General features: G+C 34.3%; 2 protein-coding genes across 2 annotated transcripts in view; both read left to right on the top strand.

The window, feature by feature from the left end:
• Window positions 1–16,670, top strand: part of LOC128922222 (circadian clock-controlled protein daywake-like) — a 205,704-nt gene that overhangs the window by 161,323 nt on the left and 27,711 nt on the right. The window lies entirely within an intron of this gene.
• Window positions 4,691–5,889, top strand: LOC128922213 (zinc finger protein 836-like). Its single transcript, XM_054232009.1, has one exon. It carries the CDS (start codon window positions 4,786–4,788, stop codon window positions 5,887–5,889), a length of 1,104 nt encoding a protein of 367 aa, XP_054087984.1. The 5' UTR covers window positions 4,691–4,785.

Here is a 16,670-nt window from a genome sequence, read left to right as displayed (position 1 = left end):
TTGCCTAAATGCTAAGACGATGTCGTGAAGTGATAAAAAAACAATGGATTTGCAAAAAAAATATTAGTAAAACTTATTTTTTACTATTGCTTCCAAAAAGTTGCATATGTTTTGTCCACGTAATTTAAGAGGTGAAATCAAAATGGTATTCGTATTTTTTTTTAAGAATGCAAATCTTTTGGTTTATAAGCGCTAAATCATAGTAAAAATACCAAATTAAAATAATTTCATTATCAATCAACAGTCCACCAAGTTTTATGGTAAGATATACATACTTTTTCTAAAATCGTGTTTTAGTTGCATATGATATGGCCACCACTGTATATATACGAACTAGTCCTTCAGTTTTTAAGATATCGTTTTGAAATTTTGCAGATGATATTTTCTCATCAAGAAGTTGCCATACAAACTGAACGATCTGAATCAAGGGCTTGTATGGAAAACTTCCGCATTTTACTACATATCTGCACGAAATTTGGTGTGAGTTATTGTTCATAGAAATAATTTAATCTCCTCATAAAAAGCCAAACCTCCAATTATGAGATGTATTCAAAAAGGAGTTTATAACAAAATAGAAAGCTACTAACCTCATTACAAAGACTAGATTGAATACTGTAGGCAGATTTTGTGGAGGTTTCACGATTTCGACTTTGTATTATCTTCAATATTGGTTCTAAAATTCGTTTAGTATTTGTGGCGCTAAAATTAAAATTAGAAGTACACAGACATATACATATAATACAGTTTTGCCTCTTACTCTTCACCAGTCTCAACACTTAGTTCTTCCCAATATAACACAGCATCAAATGCCTTGCTTATATTTTATTTAAATATTTTTTTATTAATGTGTTTATGTTGTTATTGTTGTTGTTGATTTGCCATTGCTGCTGGATTTCTGATGTAATCTGCTTATCGGCAAAAAACGGTGACAACCGTTGAATGATACTGTCACAAGCACACATGCGCGTATTACAGCGTCTATTTGTATATAATGAATAATCATAATTATATATCTAAAATGTACGTATGTATATGTTCATATGTATGTATATGTTCATACAAACATTTTAGTATAGGCATCTGCAAATTGGAGCGTCAGCTATGGCGATGGCGCTTGCGGTTAATTCCCTAAAGGCACGGATAACGACGCTTAACAAAAGTTGCAACATTTTACATAGATAATGTATATCAAAAAAATAAATATTCAAGAAAAATTAAAAAATTATTTTTCAGTAAAGTAAAATTACTCTAATCCCATTTTTTCTAATTTCACATTTTATGATTAATAAGTCTCCAAAGTCCCAAAAATATCCAACATTTTAAATTATTTTCTACGAAATTCTATACATTTTCGTGTATCAATACCCGTGCATCTACTGGAAATTACCTTTAACTTACGTAGAAGTCGAACGCATTCGCATAGACTGCGCTCGTAAATTCCACACTAATTACCTCAACGAAGTGCAGTTAAATCATGCGTTTATCCCTTATCGCGTCGTAAACATTAAGGTAGACATGTAATAAATAATTTCCTTCCGCTGTGAAAGATTATTGTTTTGCTCAATGCATAAATTATACAAATTCTCATTAGGTTCTCAGCGGAGAGAATAATGAGAGAGACTGACCCATTTGATATTGGTCGAAGAAGTGATTCTAGGAGGTATATAAAGACGAATCTCTTCAGTTATAGAAAACATAATGATTTCGTATCTGTCCTTATGGGAATTTAACAAAGGAAGACATCCATTCAAATCTTAAATATGAAACCACAAAGTTTCCTCTTACTATAAGTTGAAAACATATGTATTTATGAGAATATGTCAACGCATCCTTTCATTTGTGAGCCTCGAATTGTTTAGAAATATCTAGATCCCGAGTTTACTTCGCATAAAAAAAGATATTATTCTGTGGAAATTAAATTAAATGTGAAACAAAAAGTTTCGCTGCTGTCAAGCGGCTTTACAACGGCTCAGTGGCACAGCGCCTAAAAGCCAGCAACGATTGTATTATGTGACCTGAAACTAAAGGCGCTTCCTGCACTACACTCGATATCGCTGATGACTTTTTGAAGGGGAATTTCTTTCGTTCTTTTTTCAAGTTTTTCCAGCACTTCGAACACCACGTCGTGAAGCAACGACGAGTCGGCAAATGAAATGGAAGTAATGTGATATCATTAATCATTTTTAATATTTCGGATGCAAGTGCATTATGAACGACCGCACGGCAGTGCACGCTGCCACCGTCAGCTGTTTCCAATTTTACGCTCTGCCATGGCCTATAATTCGGTTAGTGCGTTTTTAATGGACAACTTTCGTTGATACAGGTTATTACCGTGGTACGACAAGCATGGGTAATGCTGTTTCGTAGGTGACACAGTTCAAATTAAATTGCTTTATATGATATGCTTGTTGGTATGGGGACCGTGCGTGGCTTTGTAAGCCGTGTATAATGCATGCTTGTCGCTTGATTGTATTATTTTTTAAAGAAATATTGCGTTAGTGTATTTGGCTTCAAGGAACCAGACGGAAGTACATAGAACCTTTAGTAGGTCAACTTTCAATTAAGAGTGGCCAGGAACGATTCTTTTGCATATGGCTCAAGCAGCTCACGACCTTATACTTCGGTCACGTTTTGGACCAAGTATCCAATCGCGGGGAGGCAACAGATATCCGTTTGGAGACGAGCTAAAGTGATAAGGCGAATCCGGCTTCTGCGGTTGAAAACCTTCCCAATGAAAGATCGAACAGTGGGAGCTAACTACCTACTAAACTATTAAGAAAAACTGACAAGGAATTCTCACTTCAATGAGTTTGAAAGTTAATGAAAGAAATGTTTTCAATACCGCAGTATCCAACTTATAGATGTTTTCTGCTCCTAAAATAATATTTAAGATGTGAATAAGACCTTTAAGAGGAGATTTTCGTTAAGGTTCTATGATAATGAAGCCACCAATATCGAATCGAATCAAACGAGAGTCGAGAATCCAGGGTTCATGAGCTGTCAATTAAAGAGATTTTTACATAATGTTTCATAAACAATTTAATCGCTTTGTACAAAAAATCGAAATGATCGCAATTATACCCCCTTTATGAACATACGGTATACATTAAGATCAAAAACCCCAAAATCAAAATACCCAAAAACCACACTAAACAATGTCTCGTGTCGAAAATAATTTTTCCAGAAAATATTGATAAAATTGATGTTCTAATTCCAATAAAAGAGAACATCTGGCAAAATTTGAGGTTCCAGGTATTATGATAGACACAATGAGAGATATAAACATACACAGCAACAACAAAATTTATTTTTAAACAGTGTCAATGATGCTTTTACATTATTTTAATATTTTTTATCAAATGTTATTTTTGTTATTGTTGCTGCTGATGATCTCGTTGTCGCCACTGACACGTTGGTGGCCTGTCACCGCTTGGTACGCAGCCAAAAGCCAGACTTTAGTGATAAGAAGCGCGCGGCAGCGTCACAGCTCATGCCAAGCAGCTGCGGTCTGCGTGCTGCAGCACAAAGCGTTGCAAGAGCATGCTAATACCGCGCAGAGTTGAGCTGCTGAGCTTGTTCTTAATGAGCCGTAGCAACTGATGCGTTGTTGACGTATGCAAGTGTTGACGTGATAGCGTTCAAAGTCGAATGTGTTAATTATTTCCAAAGGATTGTGTGGCAGGCGACACCGTTGTATCGCGTACGATTTATTGTTGTGATTGTTGTTGTTGTTAGTAGTAGTGTATTTGTGTGTTGTTGTGTTGAAGTGTTTCTTCAAAACTGACAATTTGTGAGTAAAACAAATCATTGATACACAAACAAATAAGTATGTGTAGGAAGTGGCAATAATGAGCACAATAAAAATGAGCTCGCATATTGCTGACATTGATTGAAAAAATGTATTGAAATGCGTTAATATTAATTATGTTTTGCTGTTTTAGTACAATTGTATGGTCAATTTAGAATGAAAATAAAAATTCAAAAAATTGAAATCAATGTTTTGTTGGATAGTAATAAGAAAGAGTGGAAGCAGAGATACCAGATTTTGAAAAAGCTAATACAAAACTACAAAAAATATAGTAATTCTAATAATAAATAAAATCGGTAATAAAATATTTATTTTTTACAAATCAAAAAATTGTATATTTAAAATATAAAAAAAGAATTAATTTAATTATATTTATTTGATATTTCCAAAATCTGGCAACCTCAGTTTCATAGAGAATTAAAATTAAAATTAAAATTAAAATTAAAATTAAAATTAAAATTAAAATTAAAATTAAAATTAAAATTAAAATTAAAATTAAAATTAAAATTAAAATTAAAATTAAAATTAAAATTAAAATTAAAATTAAAATTAAAATTAAAATCAAAATTAATATTAAAATTCAAATTCAAATTCAAATTCAAATAAAAAATGTACACATTTTTTCCCCTTATAAATAATAAATTTTTGGTTAATGAGTACATCTTAAATAAATAATTTTAATTAAAAAAATAGTACAAAAAATAATTTGATAAATCTGGCAACTTTGTTTCCTATACTATAAGGTACTCAATTGCGACTGACTTTGAGACTGCGACTGCGCTTACGATCTACATTTATGCCATTGGCGATATTGATTGACCAGCAAGTAGATAAAAATTGAAACGAGAGCACAGTTTAAAAACAATAAACGCAGCACGAGATCACATCATTATAATTGCAACACTCAAAGTGAGAAGTGCTAAAGCGGAAGTTCACCAAAAACACAAAACAAATTTGATAATATTCATCGTCCAAAAATGGATTTCTTCGCCGCTGGCGGTTTCCAACAACTATTCAGCGATTTAAATGACACGCAGCTGCATGAAAACTGGACGGATATCGGTGGCGAAGAGGGAAGTGGACCGCCGCTTTACAGTTACAATTGCTGCGCAGAACAAACAAATGAAAGCAGCATGCGACTCACCTGCGCGGATGATCCTTACGTGCTTGTTGCAACGCTTAGTGAGAAAACGCTCGTGGATATGCATGCGGATTGGAATGAAAACATAGCGGAAGCGAACTACAATACATATGAGGAGCAAAAAACGAACACAGACTACACGGAATGCGAAGGTAACAACGAGCAACACCTGCAGCTTTCTTTAGATCGGCAGCTGAATTCGCCACCAGAGGTCTTAATAAACCATCCTGCACCTAATTCACCTGCAGAACCTACAAAATACGAAACTTTGACAACACAGAGTTGTTGTGAAGCGGACTATCATAACGACAGTAGTCCCGTTAGCATAGATTCCACAATTCTAGTGGAGTTCGAGACGGCTGCATTCATAACACGTGAGATGGCTGAGTGGGAGGAGAAATTCTTGGATAACTACATTGAAATACCTGAGCTCATAGACTTTCTACCCGAGAAGACGCCACTTTGCACTGATACCTGCGACCATTTTCTGCACGAAAGCTCTAAAAATCTCAAACTGCATCGCAAAGCGCGGATTACAAAACGCACGCATGAGTCCAGTGGCCAAGCTGAAGCCGCCGCCGGTTATCCATGCACTTTTGACAATTGCGATAAGATTTACGCGAAACCTGCACACTTGAAGGCACATCTGCGTCGTCATATGGGTGAAAAGCCCTACACCTGTGATTGGCCTGCGTGTACGTGGAAGTTTTCACGTTCCGATGAGTTGGCACGCCATCGGCGTTCGCATTCGGGTGTGAAACCCTACAAGTGTAGTTATTGTATGAAATGTTTTGCACGCTCCGATCATCTGACGAAGCATCGGAAGGTGCACGAGCGGCGTCTGTTGGCGGCGAGTAAAGCTGGAAAGGCGATCGATGATGTGCTGGCGCATAGCGTGTTGACGGTGCGACCGGGACGTAAGCGAAAGAATCAGTTATAACATGAGGGGAGGGTTGTGCAATTGGGGTTAGTGTTATTGTTAAAGGATTATATATTTTAAGTTAATGTGATTGTTTAAATAAGTTGTGTTTAATATAATTTTGAAAAGAAAAAGTTCTTAAAGTTTTATTAAGAATTATAGTTAGAACTTCATAGAAGTTGCTAGTAACCCATGTGTGAATCCGGGTCTCAGCTACAGATTAAGGTCAGAGGAAGAACCAGTAGTTTAGGATGGATGCAAAATGGAATCTATATACGGTAGCTGAACAGAATCTCGAGACGTTCTTTAAGAAGTGACCTGCGGACTACACCTCCGACACTCCGGAGGATCCTTTTTATCTTTTCTATTTCCTCAACAAGATCAAAAGAGATTTAACGGAGTGATTTAAAACATAAATCGGAGGTGCTATCGGTATTTGAGTGGATTTGCGGAAATCGACTATTCAATTACTATTATTATTCAACCTCTATAAGGAACTGTTAGTAACATATTTGGCATGAGCTGATACAACCCTTATGTTTCTTCTAAGGCACGGTGGTGGTCATTGAGATTATTCAGATCAAATGTGATCTGATTGGCATTCTCAATTGGGTTTGGTCAGTATCTCTGTCGACATAACAATGATCAAAACCCAGTTTGGGCTCAGAAACGATCACCCTTAAATAAAGGCCGAGCTCTTATTTCTCAAAGGTCTTGCTATTTATAATTTGGTACGAGAATGAAAGAAGTTATTTAGGTGGATTTTGGTATTAACGATCCATACTATAGATGGAATGCATCAAAAAATCTACAAACTTGGACGAAATTACTAACAGGACTAGATAAGTGACACATTTAAAAAAAAACTACAAATTTACCAACTTTCGGGTGTTTAAATAGAAAAGCACAACAGCAGTATATGACTCCATACTCAAACCAATTGGCGAACTCCCACACATAGAATGAAAATGCCAACAGATTTTGAAGATTTTTCAGAAATTCGACAAATATATTGAATATTCGACATAGCAATAACAACCAAAACCAAAAACAACGACAACCACTGCAACAGCTGCACGCGCTCAAATGGAGTTGGCTTGGTGGACTAAATAGACATTCGAGTGAGTTCATATGACTGTGGGTCCTGTGTACTTCGATAACTTGACTCCCTCTAACATCTAACGGGTACTTCAATTCATTCAATTGGAAATCCAAACAATTCAACAGTAAGTTGTGCAATTCAATGCTTGAATGAATTAATGAGCCAGCGAAGGAATGAACGAGTGAGAATGTATGACTCAATGAGTAGTAACTACGTATATGGGAATGCCACGAGGCTTGGAATGTAATATTGGAATCCATTGAATTGAAATCAAGTGATTTGGTATGGCATGGAATGGTTAATAGCTGCAAACGGGCGGGACAATTGTGTTTGAAGGGTGTTTGTTTGTTTGGGTTTTACTCGTAAAATAAACTGAACTGATGTGCGAAGATTGAGAGGAAAAAAGGAACAGATTCGTATCAGGTTCATTTATGCTACGTGCGAAATAATGTAACTGTAAAGTGTGAAAATACGTATATAGTATACGACATACAAACATGCGATGACAAGACTAAATTTGTCAAAGAGGTGATTATCTCAAGAAGAAAGTTGACATTAGAGGCTTCAAAGGCTTGTGTGTTTTCTTTCACGCAAAGTTTAGCCAGTATTATATGCTCTATTGAAGTGTTGAATATTTATACTTTGGGTACATGATTGACATGATTTCAATTACAAAAACTTAGAAGCTTCAACCAATTCTCACAATCAATGGAAGCATGATATCTCTCGGAACAATAACACCGTTGTTGGTACCGAATTTCACTCTGGACCGAAGCTTCGACTATAGCATCTATTAACGAATACAAAATAATGTCGAAACCGTCTTAAGAAAAGGGACGAGAAAGAAAAAAAGGCAAAAGAATTTATAATAGAGGCTTCAAAGGACTTCAAAGGCTTGTTTATTTGCTGTTATACCGTAAATGACTTGGTGTAGGCAGTAGTGGTATAAGTATTGAAGTGGTGAATATTTATAATTTGCGTACCTGATTGGTTCAATTACAAAGACTTGGGAACTTCAACCCATTTTAACAATAAATAAAAACATTGCATCTATCGGAATAAAACACTGTTGTCAGTATAATTACGTTCTGAACCAAAGCATCGACTACAGCATATTTTAACAATTACCAAATATTGTCGAAACCGTCTTAGAATGAGGGACGAGAAAGAGGAAGGCCAATAGAAATTATAATTGTCCTTTCATAATAGGTATAGGGGTCTGATTAATCTAATCTACATAGTCCCAACATAACGATGCACATGGCTGGTGTCTAGTAAAGCACACCACCGAAAGATCGTGACTAAAGTAAAAAGGCTCACAGACCAATATGGACATATTAACATGTTTCATATGACCATTATAACGATAGTTATCGTCCTAAAACCTTATCCGATTGGAAACCCTCAATTATATGGGTATTCTAACCCTCAATGTTCTCCACAAATCATTTTATGTTTCATCTCATCATCATCGGAACACAGATTACTCTCTGTCTAAATTAGCCGTAATTATCATAAGCCATATACAAACTTTACGACCTTTTTCCAAACTGAACTACCTTCTCCTTATCTAACGATTGTTTTCTGTCATATCATGCTTTATCCGACAATACCCCATTCATCATTTTATCCAAACAATATATATCAATTTTACTTATCCGTTCTTATCCTATGCCATACCCCTGAAAAACGATTAACCGAAGGAAAACATTATCTGATAAAGTATATCTGAAACATTTTATTCTTCGGAGCCTCAATAGAAATATCGCTGGTCTGTTATTTCCTTTAATCCGTTTTTTATTTGATTTATTTCATTGTCTCTTTTTTAAGATCCTGATTGCACGTCCATGAAGTGATCCATAAATTAAGTAGAGCTTACCAACACTAAAGGTAATCTTCATATTAAATTCATATCTGAATAATACCAAGCATGTTAAGATACCCCAAACTACAAATGTTGGTAGAAAAAAGCCACTACTGAAAAGGACTCAAACTGCTCAAACGTCATACCATGTCGAGCTTTGTACGCATTGATTATACCGAAGGTAATGGGAAACGTGCCGGATTTGACTACACCTATTAATTTAAACCGTGGCACAACTACATTATTGCTTTAGTTTTATTTTTGCGTACCCTTCTAGTAAAGCTACCTCCGTAAGTAAAGTACCTTTATTTTTGTGTGTGCCGAAGAGAATGAAAATCTATTTTATTTGTTATTAGCGACATGCAAATCAAGCTCTTCTCTCCTCAGTCCTCCTTTCAAACTCTGTGTAAATTTACCAGTTCTATCACAGCAAAATTTTGAATTACATTTGATCTATGGAAACGTGATGAATGTGTAATGTTGACTTATCTTCTTCTGGTTGCGGCATCTTTTTGCCTTTCTGTTGAACACCGAGGGCGTGAGCTCACGTAACTGACATAACGTTGATGTACCTTTCACTGTCACGTGTCAGTTGGTCAGACAGCTTGTTGCGAAGCTGGTGTATGTAAGAAAATCAACGTCGACAGGAAGATAGTTAGTCAAACACTCAGTCAGTTGGCCATAGGAGCGCCCATTTGTGGGAGAGACTATGTATGTGTGTTGAAACTAATTTAATTTTTTTTATTTCTTCGGTAGTTTTAGATTTCAATGACAAGCTTGCGGGGTTAGTCAAAGCAAACTGCTTTAGGCAGCTAATAAAAATACTAGGGGATAAGCTGACGTGTGAGACTCTTTTGATGATGGGAAGACCAGTATGAACAACCTCATTAGAAGTGAGTGATTTTGGTTAGTAATTGTGTTGATATGAGTTTCTTACTATTCCGTTTTACTTGTTCCTTCTTGCTTGAATATTGAAGCTGATCAATAGTCTTTATACTGCTGAAGAAACATGCTTAATATGTGACGGGTTCATATGAGCTCGCAAGTTGTCTTCGTATATGATGCATTTTCAAAGCTAATGATTAGGACAATTCTTCATGGGCTTCATGTTAAATTATCGTCAGGCAATCGAATCCAATTAAAACTGATCGAATCGATCGAACTGAAATCCAAAATCATCCAAAAGCTCCAGACAAAACCAATTCGACTCTTCTTAAAATGTGAAAGTGTCCATGATTTTACTCAATGTTTTAACGTACATACAGATTAACCTTTCTTTAAGAATATAGAATGAAAATGTAATCATCTCAGTATTGTCTAGTTCAAACCTCTTACTGTAAGTAAAGCGCTCTCTTATGACCGGTTTTATAAAGTAAGTTTCAGGATGTATACAACATTCCTTTCATGGGTATAATTTGGAACATTTCTTGAACTTTCCGCGAAATCAAATTCCAGTTCTTTTCAAATGATTCCAAGAAAATTCGACTTCTAGACTTAATACGTAAGATAAATTGACATAATAAACTATTTGTTCCACCTTTCCCAATAAATGATGAAAGTTTCGTCTCATTTAGGTGATTCTAATGATACTTTAAATAGAGGTTCTTGCCGCATTTCTTCTTGTCGAAGACCGAGTACTGACATACTGAAGAAACATAGTGATTCAAAGCGCTCATGTTTTGAACCAAATTGAATCAATTTGGAAACCTTTTTGTCCCTTAGTGATTTATGCTCAGCACAAGTGCAACTTAAAGTACTCTTCCTTACTTTTCTACTTCACAAATAATTTTCAAAATCACATCCGCTCACAACTTCCTTTAAATTATCGCTAGCTCTAAAATGTTTTCATTTATTTCAATTAATTAAATTTAATTTTCGCATATTTGTAAAATTTATGCAACAAGAAATCTGTTAAACGATAGTTGTTAACAACAACCTCAGCAGATGTTCAAAATTGATTTGTCTCCGAAGACATAATATATTAATAAAAAATGTTTTCAGTCTTTAGTGGCCATATTAATAACCGATACTACAACAACAATAACGGAAACCGGCAACAGCAAGATGACAAAACTTTCTACGAAGAGTAGAATTCCACAACAACAAGTGCAATAACAAAATTTCGTGTATAGCTACAATGATGACAGGAAAATTAATTAGTCTTTATGAAGATAGTTGGACGGTGTGAGGTGCCGGGACACAAAGCACGTCATGTTGTGGTGAGAAAGGCAATTATGAATGAGTCAATGGAAGAAAAAATTTACATATATTGCACAATATAATAAATTTTAGCAGGTTATTTAGTCCTTATATGCACATGGAAGGCAGGAAAATATTTAATATGGCTAAAAATGGGTGGAACTGAGAAAAGACACTCTGAGGCTAAGATCTTACACCATTTGCTTTCCGTAATCTTCAGTTTTATGTTTGAATTTATAAGCTTTAGTACTTCATTTTAGATTCAGCAAAGTAGGAACAGTTCTTTATGTAGAGCGAACAATATTTTCGAACTTCCATTGTTTTATTCTACTATAACTAAACGCAAAATATCTATAATACAGTTTCTTTCTTTGAATTTGAAAATTCTATCTAAGTGGGAACAGTTTTTTTTTCAAATACAACTTGTAAAATATATAAGAAATTAAAATGAAAAACTCTAGAAAGTCTTAGTCTGTATAAACTCGCGAATTTATTTGCTGCGGACGGTGTTATACACATTGGGAACAGTTTTATTAGCAACAGTCGCACATAAATGTTATTTTATAAATTATGGTTAAATACTATCTAATAATCATTTTTCTGGAATTAAAAAAAGGTGTGTGACATATCTACACCTGTATTTCCTCATTGAGTTAATTGCTTTTTTCTTAGATATTCGATTAAATATTGGATAGAAATATTTGTCATGGAAACAGTTTTTGATTATTGAGAACAGTTTTAGGAAAGCGCTATTTTATTAAAGGGGTATTCTGGCCTAGAAATTCCAAAAATTCTAAAAATTTTTTTTTTCATATTTTCAAAGTTTAACTATTCAAGAATATGTATACGAGAGGGTTTTTCAAAATTTAAATTATTTTCGGAGATATAAGCATTTTTCTGACCTGGCATAACCTGGTTCGGCCGGAACTTAGACTATAAAAAACTTTACCCGAAACTTTAAACGCGTTTTTCTCAAAACTGTGTTTTTCGGTACGATACCCACGATTCTTCAGGTTCTACTGGACCGATTTACTTGAAATTTTTATGGAATCTTCTTTATTGGCATTTTTAGAACTGGAACTCGGCCCATCCCCAAATTTTCATTTTTACTATTTTTAAAAAATTCAAAACAGTCAAAAAAAGTGGTCGAAAAAAAATTTTTTTTTAAACAGTCGCCATTTTGTTATAAATTTTTTTTCAAACTTTTCCCTAGTTCTGGATATTGCGACATTATTCTTGATTAATAATTTTTTTTTTTTGGTTTCAGATTGCTAGGAGGGTCGAAATCATGGGTACGGTCACGTGAAAATTTTTCAAAAGCCCCCACTCCGTCAGCTCATAATTTATTCAATTTTTCACTGTTTTTAGTTTTTAATTTTTTTCTTTATTCTTTGAATGTTAATAAACAACCAATAAAAAAATGGATAGTAAAAATATTAATTGCCTTTTTTACGACCTTTCAAAAATTACCTAAAATTTACGCTTCTACACCAGAATACCCCCTTAAAAACTGGGCATGTGAACATAAATAACAATAATCACAAATTATGTATCAACTGCTTCCAGTTTTCTTTAATGGGAACAGTTTTTTCTTTCATAAAAACTTATATAAACTGTTGAAATCACCATAAGACATAACTAACATAATAATACTAAGTGAAATTGCAACCCTGTTCAAAAAATTTCGTGTCAACACTTTCAATTTACGCTTGACACACTTGCTGTAAATGTAATTTATTTTGAGTGACAAATAAGGATGTTAGCAAGTGATGTATGTATGTAGGTGTAAAATGTCAAAGCTGTTTCCACGTTGAATTATATAAACATATAGACATCTGTAGGCATTCATATGTATGCTGTCTTTTTATAATTATGTAACCAAGCAGGATGTAGATTTATATTCTAGATATTGTGTACTGTCATCTTGTGTAATTTTAACGGAAGTTTCAATTACTACTTAGTAAATTTATTAACACAAATTGAATACTAACTTTAACGCAGCGAGTCGGAAAAGATATTCGCAGGAGTATGTAAATGGAATTACAAGTATTACATATGTAAGAGTGAGCTTAATATGTTATGCGAATATGTGCATTCTAAATAATTTATATCTTCATTGTGATATTTACTACATAAATAAGTAGTAGATACCATGAAAATTCGATTTCGGTATAATATTTATATCACTGGAGGAGAGTCTGGTATTCGTATTTGGTCGCATTTTGTCGTATTTGGTTTCATATTGTTATATTTTTACATACACTCATATGTATTAGTAATCATATGTAGTGGTAGTCGTATACATGATTACTCATAATTACTTTTGAATTTTTATTCAAATTCGATTAAATATTCGCCTCAACAAGAATATTGTAATCTTAATTCGCACTTTCATTCGAATAAGCTTGAGTAATTACAATAGTAATTATAAATATAATCATAATCGTATTTAAATTCGCATGATTAATCATAATAGTACTTAAATTTGTATTTGAATTATTTTCGGTATTCATTTGTAACCAATTATGGTTCGCTTACGCTTGAATAAATAGTATTTCCTTTCGTTATTAAATTTACATAACAGTTATTATTGATTTTCGTCCCCGGTTCCACATTCGGTTTCATTTCCATTCCAAATATAACGAATCATTCATATTCTTACAAAAACTTCGTTTCTAACATCTCATATTTCCTTCAATCTTTAAATATATCCTAGTTAATTTTCATCCTCTCCACTCTCCTTCGCATTCACAGCACATACACACAATTCTTACAGTGATCACCACTTAGTAAAATTACCTTTGTATATCTGTTACAAAGTTCCAGTCACTTGTGTGCTTAATCCACCAACTTGCTATGACATCATGCTGCAGCTTGTTGCTAGAGGTCAAAATACTACACTTAACGTTTTGCCATTTTAATTTTCCTGATTTTATATCGCCTCTAACATGCTCGCCCCCTCTCTCTCTCTCACGTAAACATTGTGCTTTTTGACATTTTCTTGCCTTTAGTTGCTTATCAAAATTCTGTACGGTGTTTTGTAGATAATTTGCAATTGCAACATTGTATGCCCTGTAACTGTTTATGCTTAGATGTGTTGAGCGAATGGACGTGAGTCCATATGGTGGGATTTGTAAAGGACATAGTCAATAGGAAATCAACGACATATTATATAGAATAATCAAAGTTAAGATATAGCAAACACTGCTCTTCGATGAGTTCTAAGAAGATCTAGTCTGTTAGATCGCAGATTTATCATGTAAGATCTCTTAAAACCGAGACATGGCCAATAGGAAATCAACGACATATTATATAGAACACTCAAAGCTAAGATATAGGAAACACTTCTCTTCGTTGAGTTCTAAGGAGATCTAGATCGCAGATTTATCATAGTCCCATTTGAGATCTCTAAAACCAGAGCTCCAATCTTGAGTTCATCTAATCTTTCATTTCATCCGATCATTGGCATTCTCTGAACTCTTTTTCGATCAATTTAAATTTCTCCAAAGACCAAAGCTCATACAGTCTGCTCTGATATTTGAAACCCGAGAAATTCTTCCATATTAAACTCTGTATAAGATAAGGAGATTTTGATGAAGTTCCTGATATCCGAAGATTTCAGACCTAGTACTAGGATAGTAGTCCAATAAATGTTTGGTTTTTTTTTTTAAATACATCAAATCCTTAGTTCCATCCTATACCTTATGGAATCCAACTAATGTATCTCGATTGATCCTTAGTAGCCATTAGACTGCTTCGACTCTTATAAACCTCAAGGTCATCCACCTGTTTCAATGGTCGCTCATTGGCTTTACAGTTGGATTATCATTATTCACCGTCTGGGACTTCGCATAAACTTCACTCGATAATCTTAAGCAGTACATTTTGAGATCATGTCCAATAAACCTTCGACTTCATGGAACACTGGTTCAACTTCTTTTTTTTGCCATGAATTTCTGTCTTCTTTGAATTTAGAATACCCTTACTGTGCGGACTGTTCTAAATCAATATTGTTTTTGGGAAAAGTGTTTCCTTCAGGGTTCCTGCTTGCTCAACATATATAGCAAATTGTTTGTATAATACAGCCTTGGTTCAGTGCATACGTGTTGTGTATGTGAATTCTGACCATTTGAAACTCTTGTTGTAATAGTGTTCAAAAATTCTTTAGCTTATTTCACTGTTGACTTGACTGAAATGTTACATTGTAGCCGAAGCTAGTGTGCGGCTTGTTGCCAAGCTTGGTGATTATGAAAGTATGCATACATGCATTTAAATGCCTACATATGTTCAAGATACTTGTAACATTTCTGCTGTTTAGGTAATTTGTTTCTTGCCCTTTAACCTTAGCAGAGATTTTGTGTTATTTAAGAAATGAAATTTTTGTTCGACTGAACTCACATTTTGATTGAATGAATTTTTTAAACTTAAGTGTTTCACATTTATGGAGTGGACTGAGAAAGAATTTGTTGTCCTCACCTCAGGACTTACTTCAGATCTTAATGAATCAACATTGTATTATATTCTGTATCAAATAAACTCTAGCGCCTAAAATCGAACTTTAGCCTCACTCTTGTGGAAGTATACACTCTTGTGGAAGCCCTTAGGAAGGAACTTATTCCGTACTTCATTCTCGGAGCACCTTCAGTCTCCAATATCAAACCATATCAGCTCCTACATGATATGGGGCGATCGTGTCGTGAATGACATTTCCTCCTATTTGAAATCCAGTGATTAAATTTATAGAAATATGGTTCCCTGTCCTATTTTATGGCCTCTTGGAATTAAAGACTCGAATATTTTCAATAAGCCCATAAAATCATGTTATGGATTGCAGTTCACCCTGAATGAAATATCTCACGATCTATAACTTAAAACTTTTCATTACTCTGAGAGCTTTTTAAAAGCTTTAAAACTTCGGATTGTCTCTCCTCTGACTGATGGATGAATTTGTTTACACATAATGTACAATTAATAACGTTTCAGTAAAAGCTCTGAGCGAGAGGTTTTTAAAAGCTTTTAAAGGACAGATTTATTTAACGTTTCTCACCGTTGTAGATAAATCGGTTCACAGATACAATTAATAACTTGTTAATGAAAATTTTGACAGAGAACTTTTTAAAAGCTCTTAATGTTCAGAGTTATTTCCCGTCATAAAACGTTTGGTAATTATTACGACCGCTTCACAAGCAACCTGCAATTAATAACTCTGCCTCTCTTTGAGAGCTTTTTAAAAGCTTTTATGCTTAAGCTCCTTTTCAACTGCCTCTTTTTTATTATATCCAAAAATATATACTCATTTAATCGAACTTCCAACAAAGCTTTATTAAAGCCCACGACAAAACTTGAAAGCTTCAAATTAAAAAAGGTTTCAAATATAACTTACGGCACTCAAATTAAATTCAAATTCCAACACTGACATAAATTGTATTGATATGAATTGCTAACCCATTTCCTTTGACTTCCGTTATAGTAAAATTGCCAAGACTCGCCACAAAGCATTACGCAAATTTAATTGTTATCGTTCTTATTAGATTTTACGATTCCCATTTGGACACTTAAAATGGACAGAACAGACGCGTTGGACCTTAAGGCGCACACGCTAAGCGATTTCTCGCCTAAAACTTCAACGTAAACTCA

This window comes from Zeugodacus cucurbitae, chromosome 5, assembly GCF_028554725.1.
Source record: "Zeugodacus cucurbitae isolate PBARC_wt_2022May chromosome 5, idZeuCucr1.2, whole genome shotgun sequence".
NCBI lineage: Eukaryota > Metazoa > Arthropoda > Insecta > Diptera > Tephritidae > Zeugodacus > Zeugodacus cucurbitae.
This window is presented reverse-complemented; position numbering and strand designations above follow the sequence as displayed.

Bases quoted from the DNA above. Each gene is read 5' to 3' on its own strand.
- LOC128922213 (XM_054232009.1), top strand. From the start codon at position 4,786: ATGGATTTCTTCGCCGCTGGCGGTTTCCAACAACTATTCAGCGATTTA.